This window comes from Silene latifolia, chromosome 3 (genome assembly GCF_048544455.1).
Source record: "Silene latifolia isolate original U9 population chromosome 3, ASM4854445v1, whole genome shotgun sequence".
Taxonomy (NCBI): Eukaryota; Viridiplantae; Streptophyta; class Magnoliopsida; order Caryophyllales; family Caryophyllaceae; genus Silene; species Silene latifolia.
This window is the reverse complement of record NC_133528.1, coordinates 123,286,286-123,304,222: the sequence shown is the minus strand read 5'-3', so window position 1 is coordinate 123,304,222 and position 17,937 is coordinate 123,286,286. Positions and strand designations below refer to the sequence as shown.

At 34.2% G+C, this 17,937-nt stretch overlaps 2 protein-coding genes across 3 annotated transcripts; one reads left to right on the top strand and one right to left on the bottom strand.

Annotated features, from left to right (window-relative positions):
• Positions 1 to 1,747: 1,747 nt before the first annotated feature.
• On the bottom strand, positions 1,748 to 3,670 carry LOC141646259 (uncharacterized). Its single transcript, XM_074454216.1, has 2 exons — positions 3,434 to 3,670; positions 1,748 to 2,062 (listed from the first exon to the last, which is right to left on the bottom strand). Exons 1-2 carry the CDS (start codon positions 3,588 to 3,590, stop codon positions 1,866 to 1,868), a joined length of 354 nt encoding a protein of 117 aa, XP_074310317.1. The 5' UTR covers positions 3,591 to 3,670; the 3' UTR covers positions 1,748 to 1,865.
• A 1,898-nt stretch (positions 3,671 to 5,568) lies between these two features.
• Positions 5,569 to 11,869, top strand: LOC141647951 (uncharacterized). 2 transcript variants are annotated; one of them, XM_074456331.1, is made up of 3 exons: positions 5,569 to 7,870; positions 8,741 to 8,944; positions 9,401 to 9,664. In XM_074456331.1, exon 1 carries the CDS (start codon positions 5,653 to 5,655, stop codon positions 7,549 to 7,551), a length of 1,899 nt encoding a protein of 632 aa, XP_074312432.1. In that variant the 5' UTR covers positions 5,569 to 5,652; the 3' UTR covers positions 7,552 to 7,870; positions 8,741 to 8,944; positions 9,401 to 9,664. The 2 variants fall into 2 exon arrangements, with proteins under 2 accessions (XP_074312432.1, XP_074312433.1); XM_074456332.1 differs by having other exon boundaries at positions 5,603 to 8,288; positions 8,505 to 8,944; positions 9,401 to 11,869.
• Positions 11,870 to 17,937: the final 6,068 nt, after the last annotated feature.

The following is a 17,937-nucleotide window of genomic DNA, read 5'->3' as shown; positions in this document are numbered from 1 at the left end:
GTCTTTTAAGCAGATGGAATTTTTCGTCTGTTAAGCAGGTGGAATTTTTTGTCTATTAATCTGATTTTCGGTCTTCGAGTTTCTTTTGCTCCTCATATTGAGTTTGCTGGGCACACGCATTCTTCTGTGCAATTTATTGACCTATTAGTTTTAATATATAGTATCTTTTAGTTTGTATGTAAAAATGCTGAAATTACATAAAATATGTAGAGCTGTTGTGTAAAGATTACGAGTTTTCATACAAAGATTTTGAGTTTACAATTTAATCTGAGTTTCGGTCTTCAAATTTCTTTTGCTCCTCATACTGAGTTTGTTGGGCACACACATTCTTCTGTGCAATTTATTGACCTATTGGTTTTAATATATAGTATCTTTTAGTTAGTATGTAAAAATGTTCAATTACATAAAAGATGTAGAGCTGTTGTGTAAAGATTACGAGTTTTCATACAAAGATTTTGAGTTTAAAATTTAATGTGAGTTTCGGTCTTCGAGTTTCTTTTGCTCCTCATATTGAGTTTGCGGGTCACACGCATTCTTCTCATGCAATTTATTGAGCTATTAGCTTTAATGTATAGTATCTTTTATTTATTATGTAAAAATGTTGAAATTACATAAAAGATGTAGAGCTATGGTGTAAAGATTACGAGTTTTCATGCAAAGATTTTGAGTTCACAATTTAATACTACAAACTAGGTTTGTGTTAGTTTATTTCGTAATTGAGTTTGTCTATTCTTTTTATTAGACCTTTGAAAAGATCAAAAAATGATGAAGAAGAAGACACTGACGACGACAATGATCTGGAAATGTTTCCTCGCTAGGAGACAAGGATGTCTCCGGCAAAAGTAGTGAAACTCATCAACAAATTATCACCCACTCAAAGGGAAAGTTCAAGTCGCTGCATAACTTTAGAATCAAATACGCCTTCGAGATTGTCAACTATGTGGGAAATGAAGTTAAATCAAAAGCGTGTTCTTTGGTCGAGGAGCTAGTTCAAAAAGTCTCCAAGTGATTTATTATACGAAATTTTCTTATAGATCGTAACTATGTATGTTGTTTTTTAAGATAATAACTATTTCATGTTCGAGGTACAAGATTGGAATAACATGACTGTATTTTTTGGGCATATTCTAAGATTTCGAGTTTTGTATGATACAATTTGGGCTTTCTTTTCGAGCTCCGTAACAAAGGTTTTGAGCTTCGTAAGAAATGTTTCGAGCTCTGTAATTCTATACGCTAAAATTGCAATAAACAATAACTATATACAAATTTCCTAAAGAAAGGTTTCGAGCTTCGTAAGTAAGGTTTCGAACTCTGTAATTTTATACGTTAAAAATTGCAATAACCATGACTATGTATAAATATTTGCAAGAAAGGTTTCGTATGTAACTATTAGAGCTAAAAAAAAAAGGTTTCGAACTCTGTAATTTTATACGCTAAATTGAAATAAACATGACTACGTACAAATTTTTGTAAGAAAGGTTTCGAGCTACGTATGTAACTATTCGAGCTACTTAAGAAAGATGTCGAGCTACGTATGTAACTATTCGAGCTACTTAAGAAAGATGTCGAGCTCTGTAATTTTATACGCTAGATTGCATAAACCATGACTACTTTTCGAGCTCCACAAGACCGCAAGAAAGATTTTGAGCTGCGTAAGAAAGATTTCGAGCTCGGTAATTTAATACGCTAAATTGCAATAAACCATGACTATGACACATCTTTTAAATCACAACCATAAACTAATAGAATTTGTGTCCATACGAAACAAACACACTGAATTAAACGACTACAACTACTACTAAATAAGTTTCAACAAAGTTAAATTACAAGTTTAAAAAACTATAAATGATAATCCTACGACGACATCAGAATATCGTGAAGATCGACGTGGCTATTACCATGATTATTAGTAGGAGGCACAACTCCAGCTCTATCTCCCCCTTTCTCTGCACGAGTCTTAGCGGCTTTGAATAAGCTTCATAAGCATCAACGTCTGAATCAAATATACACCCAATCAATTCCGATTGCTCAGCTTCAACACAAGAAAAAGATTTGTTGGCACCTGAAAAAATATATCAATGACGTAATACATTTAGATTAAATAACCGTTCAACGTCTATTTACGATATTAACAAATTATGATTTAATGAGCTATCATATAAATTTTCCGAGCTAAGTTAATAATGTAGTATACGCAAAACATATCGAGCAAGACAAGTAACTTACTGAGCTATTCAATAAAAGTATTGAGTAAACAAACAATTATTAACTATTACCTTTACGAGGAGATATAGCTTCATATTGTTTCTCCAAATCCATTGATATTGATTTCAATAATACTATTTCCATTGAAGTATCAATTTCCTTAGAAGTCTCACTGGGGTTTAGGGTGATGATAAATCTATTGTTTCATCTACCAAAATACCTTCGTCCACAACTGATTCTTGAGGATACAAGATGCAAAAAAAAAAAAAAATGAGAATTACTAGTATCTTATACAACGTATGATGCCAAAACTATGAAACCAATTGCAAAAACCACCGACCCACTGAGTTATCATGTAAATTTACCGAGCAAATGTAAAATCATCATATATATCAAACAGTCATGAGCAATACTAGTAACCTATTGAGCTGTCATGTAATTTTCCCGAACAAAATTAAAATTTTAACATATACTCCCTCCACTTTTTTATATATTACGTTTTGCATTTACGAGGTAAGCCTTTGACTTTAATATTTACAAAAATATATTTGTTTAAAAAATATAAAAATGGTACTAATAAATTCCTTACGAAAAACTCTTTCATATGAGTATACATATCATAATATTTAGTCTTATAGTTTAAGAGATATTGAAGAGGAGAAGGGAGTGTCTCGAAATGTGAGAAAGTCATATATAAAAAAATAGAGGGAGTATCAAACAAATAGAGCAAAACTCACAACCTATACGAGCTATTCAACAGACTTATCGAGCCGAACATATATTCAAAGTCGAAAAATTAACGAGCTATTCAATAGACTTATCGAGCTATTAAAATTTTAATATATATCAAATAAACAGAGCAAAACACACAACCTATACGAGTTATTCAACAGACTTATCGAGCCGAACATATATTCAAAGTCGAAAAATTAATGAGCTATTCAACAGACTTATCGAGCTATTAAAATTTTAATATATATCAAACAAATAGAGCAAAACTCACAACCTATACGAGCTATTCAACAGACTTATCGAGCCGAACATATATTCAAAGTCGAAAAAATAACGAGCTTATCAACAGACTTATCGAGCTAGTTTAGCCTTGTAAAATTGACGCAAATCATATCTTCTATGAGATACAATTGCAAAAATTCATGGATTTAATGACGAAAATTCTAAGTTTCAGTACAAATATATTGACGTAACACATAAAACTAACGATTATTACCTTGACAAGGAGATTTCTCATCTAGTTGTCTTTCCAAATTCATTGATACTTGATTAAAAGCAGCAATTTCCATTGACATTCCAAATTCCTTAGAAACTCCGTTTTCTATTGCTGGTGATAAATTTGAATCATCCATCGTAAAAACTTCATCATCCATATATTGTAACTTTTGTATAAATCTTTGATTATTGTGAATTACTATAGATGAAAAAATAATATTGATGGAATAGATAATTGAGTAACTGCATAATTGAAATCAGTTAGAAAAATATGGAGAGAGAGAGAGGGAGAAAATTTTGGACTGCGTTGAACATTTAGTTGCAAAATTTTAGATTTAGTTTTACATAAATTAGGAAAATAAAAATTAGGGATGTAAAAGACTAAACTAGCCTTGGTTGTATATTAATAATATACCACAGGAGGTATAGTCTATTAACTGATGATTTTTGGGGGCCATTAAGGCGATATCAATAGGCTAATTGACTTGATGTTGTGGAAGTTAATGAAAGCGCCACATAGTCTAGCATTTGTGCATTGCATATTTGCATTTGCCTTTCTTTTCATTGCACCTGGGTTCGAGTTTCCTAAGAGCGTTTTATACTCCCATTTTTTTTCCACGAAATTACATTTACATTTAGACGTATATTTTGGTTTAATTCTAACATTCAATTATTACAAATAATTTTTTTCATTCTTGTAAGTCTGATATGCAAAGTTGCATTTTACATTGTTTGTTCCCTATTTTTTTATTATTAAAGGAGTCGTTTGGTTCAACACAGGAAGATAGAATTCCCGGGAAGATTAAATTCATATGAACTTGAAAATCATGTGAATTGTATAAATGTTGTTTGGTTGGATGTGATAACTTCAATTCATGTGAGAATTTCCACTTACCTAGGGGGCATAGGTAAGTGACTTCCTACATTATGTAGGAATTGAAGTTCCATAGGAAGTTCCATTTCCCATGAATTGGGCAACCAAACAAGACTTCATTTAGCTACTTCCCATGATTTTCCAATTCCCATGAATTTAAAAAGCAACAAAACAACCTCTTAGTAAAACATGTAAAACAAATTAATAAAACATTTATTTTACTTGTAAGATAATATTAAAAGTCAACGAAAAAAATATGCTACCAAAAATAGCTTTAGGGCTTGAGGGAGTAATAATTTAGGGTCATTTTAGTGAGTTTGATATGATGGTGACTATTCATTTAGGCAACTCATTACTTCCGTATAGGAGTAATGTATTACCCACCCTCCCTCGTGGGTAACTATTATTGGAGTAATGTATTAGTCAATGTATTACTGTATATTGAACAAATATGAATTAATTTTGTACATAATGCACTAATTACACTTTTAACAAATCCCAAATTTGAAAATAGATGATCCAGTAACAATTCTCTTAACATTCCAAACTTGAAAATAAGGAACATATTATTTCCTGGACTAAATTCCCAGTAATTATTTCTCTTTAAACATTACCCTAATAATTTTTCCCTACATTCCAGGCGAGCCCTTAAGAGTATATAAAACCAGTAAGATGTAAAATAGCGAATTTTAAGGTTTATTTTCAAAATCTCACACAAGCTCCCGAAATCTCCGAGACGGCCATGCACTGGTCGCATTTGCAAGTCGCCCAATCCCAAAGTTGCAGTTAGACCTGGCAAAAAGAACTCGACCCGACCCGAAAAGGCTAATCCAAAACCCGAAATTGACCCGAATTACATCACTCGAATGTGACTCAAAACACGATTGACCTGACTCGGCCCAAACATGACCTGAAATTTCTTGACCCGTAACTAACCCGACCCAAAAATGACCCGATCCGATACCAGCCAACCCGAAAACGACTCGGTTAAACATAACTATAGTTAAACCGAAAAGATATGAAATAACTTCTTTCTCTCTTATTCATTGACCCGAAAATAACTTGACCGAAAATAACCCGACCCGTTTGATTCGAAAATGACCCGACCAACTTATCAAAAGAGATCCAAAACCCGAAATAACCACGACCCGATCCGAATTAACCCGAAAACGATAAGAAACCCGAACTAACCCGATCCGATTGACCGGTTTGGCATTTCTAGTCGCGTGTATGTATTTGAAGATCAAAATAGCAGTAAAATTCAAACACATTACACATTTGCGAGTCTGTTACAACAAAGTTACACAATCTTCCAAAATTCTGGGTAACAAATTTATCCATAACTCATGATTTCTCTACTTCTGCAAATGAATCGAATTAGCTCTTCTACTTCTTCTTCTGTACTACGCCAAATTATTTGTTGTTACTCTACCAAATCATCATCATCATCATCATCATCATCATTACAACCCTTAACAGTCTTAAACTCAAAACCCTCCTTAAACCCTCTTTACTCTTTCCTTCCCCAATCCCAAAACCCTAATAATTTGGTCAATTTAATTTGCTCAACACTAAAGCAAAACAATTCCCAAACTGCCCTTCTTCAGCTTAATGATTCATTGCAACACCTTATTCCTCATTTGGGCACTCATGAAATTTCCAAAGTTTTGCTTAGATGTCAATGTGAGTCTAATTCTGCTCTTACTTTCTTTAATTGGGTGAAATTAGATCTGGGTATTTACCCAAGTGTTCATAATTACTGTATTATTGTTCATATTTTGGTTTGGTCTAAGAATTTTCGACAAGGGATGGAATTTCTGTGTGAATTGATTGATTTAGAGACGGATAAAACCCGAAAGATTGATGCTTTTGATGGGTTGGTTTCTTGTTCTGAGGAATGTAATTGGGACCCTGCTGTTTTTGATATGCTTTTGAAAGCTTATGCTAAAGATGGTAGGGTTAAGGAAGGGTATAGGGTGTTTAGAAAGATGGTTAAGATGGGATTTGTGCCTCATGTTCTTGCTTTTAATTGTTTATTGAACAGTCTTTCGAAGTCCGATTGTATTGATAAATGCTGGGAACTTTATAAGGAGATGTGGAGGATTGGAGTTGATCCGAATACGTGTACTTTTAATATATTTACTAATGTGTTGTGCAAGGATCGGAGCAAAGATAAGGTTAATGAGTTTTTGGAGAAGATGGAGGAAGAGGGGTTTGTACCTGACCTTGTGACTTATAATACTTTGATTGGTAGTTACTGTCGACATTCTAGGTTGGATGACGCGTTTTATCTGTATAAAATCATGTATAGGAGAGGTGTGGTGCCCGATGTAGTCACCTATACCACGTTGATAAATGGCCTTTGTAAGATTGGGAAGGTAAAGGAGGCTCATGAGGTATTCCATCGAATGATAAATAGAGGATTGGCTCCAGATATCGTATCTTATAATTCGCTTATTCATGGTTATTGTAGAGAGGGGAAGATGAAAGAATCTAGGCTTCTAGTTCATGAAATGATTGGAAGTGGGAATTTACCTGATAATTTCACTTGTCGGGTACTTGTGGAAGGATATGGGAAATTAGGTCATTGGCATTCTGGATTGAATATGGTCGTGGAGCTCAAAAGATACAGGGTTGCAATTCCGAGTGATATATATAAGTACTTGATTACGTCTTTGGCAAAAGAGAACCACCCATTTGCGGCTGTTAAACTTGTAGATAGAATGTTGGAGGATGGTCATGAACCCGATGAGGAAATTTATGAAACGCTGAGCAAGTCATTATGTGATAACAGTTACGTTGAGGAAGCATTGCGATATAAAGACAAGATGCTTGAAAGAAACATTACCCCATCTTTTGCCATATATCAAGATCTCATTAGCAGTCTCTGTAGATTGAGCAGATGTTCGCAGGCAGAAACCTTGATGCAAGAAATGGTTGTGTACCGTCTTAAACCTGATCTAATCATCTGTAGGGCTTTGATATCTGGATATTGCAAAGAAAAAAATATTGACAAAGCAGAATCCCTGCTAGTTTCGCTTGCTATTGGGTATCAGCTTTATGATACTGATAGTTACAATTTAGTTTTAGAGGCTAGGAGTGAGCGCAGTAGTTCTATTGAACTGATGGAGCTGCAAGATAAGATGCTGAAATTGGGCTTTGCTCCTAATGGTTTGACATGCAAGTATGTTCTCCAGGGTTTGCAGAATGCTATGAGAATGAAGGGAAATATAAGTCGGCATTAAGTACTATTGGCTAAAAAATCAGTGGCATTTAGCCGTTCATATTCCGAGCATATGGATTGAACCTTCTTGTGCTCAAGTTTGAATCTAGTTAAGTAAATCTGGTGTACTGACCAGATATCTGTGGCAAACATAGAGGAAATAAGGTGAGTAGTGGAATTGACTTATCATCGGGTCTACAGTGAAGCATCACGCAAGACGTGTCTGTGAACACTTAACTTCACTGATATATCAGAAGTAATTATGTCAAAACGATCACGGGCTCATGGGAAATTTTGCCACTTAATAGTGCTGGTTTTGAGTGCTTGCTTTCCATAAAGAGGTGAATATGTTTCCTAAATCTCATTTTTCATATATCAAGAGAAAAATTGCTTAGGGTTGCTGGTCATAACTCATTTACACAGCATAAAATAAAGAGCATACCCAGAAACAGTTGTCACTACTCGCAGTCAAACCTGTAGACTTTTGAACAGTTTGTAGCTACCGGCTTGACCTTGCGGTATTCAAAACCATTTCATTGCTTAATCGTGATTATGTTACAAGTCAGATTGTCGACCTAGATTTCATATTAAGTTTTTTAACTTTGCTTCTCTGAGTTGCTGGTTAATAAACTGTTCCAGAGTAGTAGTTCTGTGTGTTTTACTTGGCAATAACATGTCAGAAAACCTTTGTCTATGCTTGTTCTTTTTCTTCCCTCCTCCTCGTGGTTTGGCTACCCTCCCAATTAGCAATTGGTTTCAGTGTTCTGTTAAGTGAAGTTTTTGGAGCCGTATTTCTCAGGTGACCTCAGTTAAATATTGAATGTTTGAAATTGTAGGTTAATAAACTGTTCCAGAGTAGTAGTTCTGTGTGTTTTACTTGGCAATAACATGTCAGAAAACCTTTGTCTATGCTTGTTCTTTTTCTTCCCTCCTCCTCGTGGTTTGGCTACCCTCCCAATTAGCAATTGGTTTCAGTGTTCTGTTAAGTGAAGTTTTTGGAGCCGTATTTCTCAGGTGACCTCAGTTAAATATTGAATGTTTGAAATTGTATGTTAATTGCTAAGATATTACTACGTATACTTTTTGAGTACCTTATGAAGTTGTTTTGAAATGCTCCTTTCTGTTGTCTCTTCTGTGCAATGAATATGGAAATTCGACGTTGACTTTCTGCATGGAGATAGCAATTGATAGTCTAGTTTTTGTGCAAGCAGGAAACATCCTTACTGGACGCAATTTAAACAAGCTGTCAAGCTTGTCGTTTTCCTATTCCGACTGAGCTTTGCTTTGCTGGAGTGTCGTGTATGCTGCTGAAAAGATCCTTGAGTGAAGTAGATGCCATTTGATGCCATTCTCGACGTAATTTTCATTTGTGGTCATCCAGAACCAGTCACTCTGTTGTTAACACAGGGGCAAGGGTGCGTACATCTAACCTCCTTGCTCCATCATTTATCGAAACTCTTGAAGCAGTGAAGTAATGCTATTGTAGCTGTATTTGTACATCAGAACCTCCTGTGAACTGCAAAATGCTGCCATTTGTCTAATACTTAAATGGGTCTTTTTAAGTTAAACCTTTTATTTCATTTATCTACAGATGCAACCACGATTCAAATTTCTGGCTGGGATTTTTTCATGTTATTACATTTCAGCCATTCATAATATTCATATGGTTCAGTAGAAATTTTCCTTCAGTAGTTTTTCTGAAACATATTAAGATGAAACTTTCATTAAGCTTTTTGACCCGATTTCTGACTGTGGTGATAAAAAAATCTGTCACATCTGTAACCAGGGGTAGTTCATGCATTTGTTTCAAGTTTATAAAGTACTGATGTTACTTATTACCAGTTTGATTAGTTTGTATTTTCTGATTACAGGGCCAATGGGTTAATGACTTTTTGTGAGAACCATGTACAAGACTGGACGATATCATGGAATGATTGCAATTTCCTGAAGAGTGTAAGCGATCATTCTTTTGGTAAGTGGTCCTAACTCCTTAGGTGTCTAAATAGTGAATGCTATTCCGTGTGCTTCTCATGTTGTTTTGGTGTTCATTCTTTCTAATTCATTAATGGCTCTGAAAACGATTTTAGACCTTTGATGTTTATGTCTTAATTCTCAGTTGATGAACCGTCTCTATCTAATTGACTTCCATCTTAGTACCGAATAAGACATTCTCCAATAATGTCGTCGGTTAATTGTCAAATTGATTACTCTGATTGAAGTAAATCGTAGGGCTTGCTAGGCAGTACAACTCTAGTGATTGACGCCTTCTTGTAGTGACAGTCCCTTGTGCCTCGAGCTATTTCATGGAACTAAACACATAGGATAATCCTTAGTTAAGTAAAATTGCTTCTAGCTTGTTAAAGGAGAATGGGGGAATAATATTCAGATTCATATATGCAGTTTTTAGAGTATTAAAGAGTCTCCACCTCTTCACATGGTATCAAACATTGGTCTGAGACCCGACCTTTTGAACTAGTCGTAGTATCCTACTCCTGTTCATTGCGCCGTAAATGCATATATCATAATATGAGTCGTGATGACCTTGAAAAACGTGTATAACTCATCGCAGTACAGTGCTGCACTTGAATTGATTTGATTTAATACGGGTTCGATAGCGTGGCTCTTGAAGTAGGACTTATTCTGATGAGTAATAACTGATAAGTTGACATATGGTGGGAGCTTGGGGAATGTAGCTTTAATGTGAAGGTTGAATGCAAGAATAATGCTGATAAATACAGTATAAACTGGTAACTGGTAACTATCCGTCATTAAATTGACCCAAGTACATAACTTCCCAACTGTTTCATAAGTTGACTTAATAATTTAATAAATGTCTCCCTTTAAAAGTTTCAACTACCAATATGTAATGTAATGTAATGTAATCTGTACTCTTCTTGCTGCATTCTGCATGGCTTTCTTCACCAAATTTTGGTCTGTTGTACCTTCAGTTGTTGTTACTAACCCTTTTCTACGGCATGGTCTCTATCTCAACTACCAAATCATCCATATAATACCTTGCATGCACATGCATTTTATGTTACGGAGTACTTTCTAACTTCCACTTTTCTGCCAAGTGTCATACTCTATTTCATAGAGCGTAAAAATAAGTTTCGTGTTTTTGGCTTAAAATGAAATGTCTACATGTAGTTAGTATGCGACTTAGATGTCATTTTTCATTTTTGCAGCGAGACTAGTTCAAAACCATGAAGAAATAGACCCCCTTTACGTCACCAGAATCTTTAGGGATTATAATGAATAAGCTTTAGAAACTTACATTAGCAGCATTGGAACCATTTGCTTACGAATTTTGGTTTATTTGTTTTATGATGCTTAATGTGAATGTAAATTACGAGTATATTAATTAAGGGTTTAGTATGCTCTAACATTATGTAATTGCATTTTTTTTACCGTTTTCTTAAAAAAAAAATAAAGCAGAAAGATAACAAATTAATTATATATCAATAGGAGCTCAGAGAGGATTATACATTGATCCCTTAGATAACCTTTTATATAAGAAGAGGTCAAATCTTCAAACATTTTCATACCTTAAGCATCCCCATATTTAACACACACACACACATGTTAAGTTATTCTAACATACTAGTTTTGTTCTAATATTAATTATTTTTATACCAAAGTCTCGGAAGATTATTACACTTTCGACATCGATGGCTATTATTATGGCTTTTGATGCTGTGTGTAAATGTAGTCCAAGTGAGCTTCTGAAAGTAGCCTTCTCTTTAAGCATTCTTCATCTCCTTCTTCACAACTCTCTATGCCCATCAACTTCTGTAACCCATTCACAAATAAAAAAATTCATTAGTTTTCGTTTCGTTTAATACCATGCATGTACTGGGAGGGGTCGAATGTACACAGCCTTATGTTTTCGCGTCATAAAGTAAATAAAATTAGAAACTTACATCTATGGAGTTGTTGTCTTCTAGCTTTGAGTCAGAAACTCCTTCCAAGATTTGTTTAGGCTTGTCATCTCCATTAGGTGTTTGTACCAGTGGACGAGCCGATGTGGCCGAGACTTCGAGGATAAAGAAGATGAAGAGGATGAGGAAGAAGGAACACAAGAGGGTTTTTGGCTTCATGGGTTTGATTTTGTAAAGAAGAGATGATGAAGTATAAAGGGAGTATTATTAGTATTATTAGTAGTGTATGTTTTTCTTTCTTGTGTAGAGCAAAATGAAAGAAGTTGGAAGCTTGGTGGTGGCAGAGGGAAGGAGACATGATGCCTTTAAATACATGCTATACATCTTACTACTCACATGTATAGAACCTCTAAGAAAGAAAGTTTATTATCCCTCTTAACAATGGGCCCCATTCACCTTTCATTTTTATGTATTATTCATTCTCCATGTTTATTATACACATCACCCCAATTATGTTTTAAGATGGGTGTATCCTTCTTAAAATTACACAAATTTTCATTTGGTAGACATATCTGTCACAAGCTTAGCTTGTGATGGGTTAAGTACTACCTAAGTGGGTAGACAAGACAAAAATAAAGTGTTCAGGGAGGAGCAATTTGTTTTGTCTCATCTCCACATGGGTAGTACTTCACCCTTTGCAAGCTTGTGAGTTGTGACGGATATGTCCGTTACAAAGGAGACTTGCTGGGTAAAATTTAAACAGGTCTAATAGTATGAGTAAGACAAAAGCATAAAACACAAGGAAAAAACAAAAAATTTATCTTACATGTTTAAATGAGATAATTTTAAACCCATTTTAATATTAAAACAAATACTCTTATGTATCACATTTATTGAAAGGAACCTTCGAACCTTTTTTTCCTTCTTATTTCTACAAAAATTATGTATGTGAAATTGATTGAACCACCAAGATGTTATGAATAGTATTAGTGTATTAGGGGAAAAGTAGTAATGAAACCAACCTGTTTTATATGTAAGACGATTTTTTACAAGTATATGTACTATTGTAATATTCTGAATTGAATAATTTTCATAGTTTAAGGTACGAGTATAAATTCTTTTGTCATAAATAATTTTAGGCACAGTTGGAAACAAGTACACGGTTTTTTGTGTAGCGGCTTCAAGCAATTACTTGAATTAACAGTAAGGCACAAAAATACGAGGATGAGAAACATAAAGATTAACGGTAAAGTCACGGATTTAACGGGGAAGTAACGTTGTGCATGGTAGAGAAATGCTAAATGTTTATATTTATTCAAACTAAAACGATAAATAACTTAATTTCAAATAAATGTACAAAACTTTTTTTTTTTTTTTTGACAGCTAAATGTACAAAACTTAATACATTGAATCATAAGCATTCCATGAACAAAGTTACCATAGATAGTAAAGAAGAAGTCGTTTAGAAAAAGGACTCGCTTATTAAACCTTGTCGATTTTAATTAACGATTTAACCGTAGTATTAAAATTGACAAGTAAGTACGTCCACAAATTTCATACTGATACGGAGTACATTTATTATCGGGGACGCAGTAGAGAATAAGATAAGGCATCGAAGAAAGGTAGAGAAATGCTCAATGTTTCCCAAGTGTATAGTTTAACTTTGTTGACAGAAAGTATCAAAGTCAACCTGTGTGGACATTGCTGACAGCTGTTTCCCATCATAACATGTTTTATGTCCATACGTATTCTGACACGTGTCAGATTTTTGCATGTCCAACGTGTTAAACTATTATGTTAAAAAAAGTTTCATCATGGAAATCAAAAGCCAAAGCTGAGTTCACAATGTCACTGTACCCTATGTTTTTTTTTTTTTTTTTTTTTTTTAATTGCGCCCCACATGTACGCAACTCAGTTTTTGAGTGTCAACTCTGATTGTTTACAATATCTCCTTAATCTCATTGTAATGCATAATTAAGGGTGCTTGTAAACCTAGTTTGAGCTGCTGCCCTTTCTATGAGCCATTGTGATTTATGAGCATTGGCATATCTTTAAATTTAGTTTTTCGTCATCCCATGGGTATCCGTCACGGAGCTCTGTGCGTGACGCGTTTAATTTTTGTTATAACATAAGCTCTACGGTAATAGTTGTGTTCGTGACCCAGCTCTGCCTCCAATAACCGATTCCCTGGGGAAGGTCGAAGAGGCAAACAACCGGCATTTTGCAAGCAAATAGAGTTCCCTTTCCCGTTTGAAGCCCCAGGGGAATTGGATCGATCTGAAGGAGGCTATGTCGCCTACGCCTAAAGGAATTACCCGCCCGGTCTTAAGAAACGAGATTTCACCCCTCATACCGGGGGAATTGGCTCGATCTGGAGGAGGCTATGTCGCCTAGGCCTAAAGGAATTATCGGTCTAGTCTTAGGAAACGAGATCTAATAAACCCATAGATCGGTATACTCCTCAGATGAAATAGACGGACTAGTTCGCTCCACTACTTATACTGCCTTAATATACGAACTATTTGTGTGGAGCTCATCAAATTGAAACAACTAATACAAAGGGATTTGTGAAGCAACCTAAGGGCTGAATACTTGAAATACTCTCTTTGTTGCAACTATTTATTTATTTTTACTCTTGACACAAAAATTATAAAAAAGTGGATTAATATAACTAATTAATGGATGATGAGTAAACAAAACACATATTATTAACTAACATAGTTATTAAAACCAATCTCAAAATTAAGTAAATGGATGAAGTCATATAAAGCAGAATAGTATACCAAACTTTATTTACAAGTTCAGTTTAAACTTGTGTGTTTTGAGTAATCAAACTTGTTCTTTACTTTCACCTATGTCGTGTTAACTTTTCTTGTCATGAATCATGATTCATGAAGGCAGATTACGTGTAATTCTTGAATACGACTTTTCTGAATTAGAAAATTAATGGATTTGTCCAGGATTTATGAACCTGAAACTTGCCATATTCATACAAGTGTGACGTAAAATCCTACACTCTTTTTTATTGCCAATTCCACTTACACGCTAATATCATTGCGTAATGACATATTATGGTTTTCTCACTAGAAAGTTTCTCCTTCCTATACGATGAATTATCCTAGCTCTTTATTAAGGTTTGGTTCTTTTAAGTTGAATAGAGTTGTATGGAGCTAAACTAAATCGAAATTTATTGAGATAAATAAAGCTGAAATAAGCTTAATTGAACTAAAATGAGTTAGAGTTAGTTGAATGAAGCTGAAATTAAGCCGAAAAGAACAAGGCCTAAGTGTAGATAGCGTCATACCCATAAGAGTATCTTTAATGCTAATTTATAACAATGTCCCATTAGATGGTCTTAATTTAAGACGAATAATGTTACTACTTCCTCCGTTCCATAATATAAGTAGTTTTAGATTATTTCATAAGAAATAAGAAATTACTGGGAAATGTTGTATTTTGTGTTATAGGTATATGTTATAAATGGTCTTTGAAAATTTGGAAGTTGAGTTATTCCACTATTAAAATTGTTTAAATTAACTATTTTTTCAAATTTTTAGTGCATTGGAAAATGAAAATAACATTTAATATTTAGAAAAATGTAAACGACTTATAAAATGAAAAATTTGATTTTTTTCCTAAAACGATTTATATTATGGAACGGAAGGAGTATTTTGTAATAATAAAAATTGACCATTTAATGATAAAAAAAGGTTATAACAAAGACTGTCACTTTGTTGTAGTACGAGTCTTGCTTGTGACGGGCTAATCCCCTCACAAGTTTGTGACCTCTCACAAAAAGGGAGAGGAGACAAGGTGGGGCACCTCCATGTGCTTCTCACTCACCTCTCAATGGGTATTTTGTGACAGGAAACGGTATCCGTTACAAGCTTGTGACGGATATCGCCCGTCTTCAATGAAATTTGGTGTTGTAACAATAAATTAATGAAAATTTTTATCAGAAAATATTAACATTTTATCGTAAAATAGTCACATTTTATCTTAATTTCTGACAGATTCAGCTGTTTGAAATGAGAATTTCTGAATTTATATAGAAACCTAGTCATGTATCACCACCACTCAATAAGTTTATTAACTACTGATAACTAATTAACATATCCATAAAATGTTGTTATTACTTATCATATTTATGCATGATTGCATGGAATATGATACGTATGTGATTTCGATATCTCATGTATTCACTTTCTTATCTTTAGGTGGTTTCAAATCCTAATCCATTATAAATGCATGCATAATATGTCACTTTCCATGCATGATTTAATTTTAGAGCAGTCAACTTTTCATGATGAGTTCATATCAACCTCGTAGTTTATGTACTCGTTATTGTTATGCGTAAAGATTGTACCAAAACAATCAACATGCATGATATCCATAGATCAATTAAAGATTTGCCTCTCTTTTTGGGCATTAAAATCTGTTGATTTGATCACTCCTCACATTTTGTGCCTTTCACTTATTTATGTATAGGATAACAATTGCCCAATTCTTATAAAAAGATTAATACTGATAAGTTATTGTTGTTAGAATATAAAACCGATTACGGGGATTAAGTGCCTAAAATGCAGGTGAGAACTTTTATTATTTTCAAAACGTTGTCTAATTAACGCGAAATAACTTAGTTACTTCTTTCCTATTTAGAAAATTATCGTCGGTTCAGTTCTTAATCAAATACGATCGATATGGCTTTGAAATAAGTAACTTGTATGTGAATGAATAAATCCCTAGAACAAATATGACTGCCTAATTATTTTTTTTCCATTTTTTTGGGTGTTGAGCAGGAATATTCCTTACCGACAGTTTGGGTAATCCCTTTCGAAATACTGAAGGCAATGTCATGGGTAGACCCTCTTAAATTTGGTTTTTTCATTCGCAAGAGTCAGAAGTCGAACCCCTAACCACTTGTTTAAAAGATAAAAGCTCTTACGACTCACAATAACCATCTTTGGTAACATGGGATTGCCTATTGGAGGTGTGGATTTGCTGCTTTTTAGGAAGAATAAAATCTTTGATTAGGGTATCATCAATTCAAAAGACTCGACTTTTTTTCTTCTATCAAAAGACTTCAACTTTTAATTGAATGGTGATTAATTGTTGTGGTTTCTGTAAAGATTGAAAACAAAACAAAGAAAGATGCTTATTGAGTGGAACAACAGTCTTGAGAAATGAGTTGGACAATTAAGAAAGAATCTGTCTGCTAATACCAGACAACCCAGAGTTTAAACCATGTTATCACTTTCAATTAAACAAGCAAGAAAGTTTAGACCATATATATTGTGTGATTTGTAGTTTTGGGAAAAGCTTTATGCTTAGTTTATACAAAGTTGTTTCAGATTTGCTGTCTTTGCCTGTAAATTTGACAAGAATTTGTTTCGTGCTGAGTTGATGGTATCATTTGTATGTCATCTGTACTGGACTTAGAATTCCGATTCGATGCAAGTATAGGAACGAATGTGTTAGGGAAAGTATATTATACTCCCTTCATTATTAGTATGAGAAATTGGGAGAGGAGCTCGATCAAAAACAAATTCGTGCGGACTTAGGCCTAAAGCGGACAATATCAACATACTAGTGTGACTGAATGGGTGCTGTCGTGCTGATATGGTTCGGTTGGTCCAATATGAGAATTTGGAAAGGAGCCCAAAAAGAAAATGGTGCGGACTTGCCTAAAGTGTACAATATCATACTAATGTACCAGAATGGTAGATGAGCCCTTTATTTGACCTCCACATTGGAGATTTGTGGTGGTGTGTCTTATGTCAAAAGTCTTCCATTAGTATGAGACCTTTTCGAAAAGAAGCCTAAAAACAAATCCTTGCGGGCTTGATATGAATCGGACAATAGCATACAACACCGTTACTTTGCATGTTTAAGGGATAACGTTATTTTACTTCGAAAAGATATACACCGAGTCCTATGTTTTGGTATTTATAGCAAGGTGAAGGACTCGAAGGAGTCTTAAAATAAATGAAAAGCATGTGTTCGACAAAAAAGCGAGGCCTCAAATTTGAGCGCACTACTATACTATGATTCAAGGTTTGAATTGAATTCTATTAATACAGCTTGTGTATTGTGTTTCTCGCGCTCATAGCTGAACAATGCCTAGAATGACTATTGCGTAAGGATCCTAACATAGTCCTTTCAATCCGTCCATGGTATTAAATTTCAATTCATATCGTATCAGGTTGCGATGATATATTCTTGGTTATTATACCATAAAGACTCGCATTCTACTAACCAAAAGGTAGCCAATTTGTACATTATGAACCATAATGAAACTGAAATGAAAGTTGACGATGACACATACATAAACACAAAAAACAGTCGTATGAATAATGATGCATCTAATCTCAAATAGATCCAAAATGTGGTGGTCTCTTGTCATTCAATAAATAGAAATTTCATGTGACTAAAACTGGTCAAATAATTGAATGTTCAATTCACCAAAGCACCCCAGTTTTTGACTTTGTTTCGTTTATTTTGGATGATTCAACTTACATTCAGACTACCCT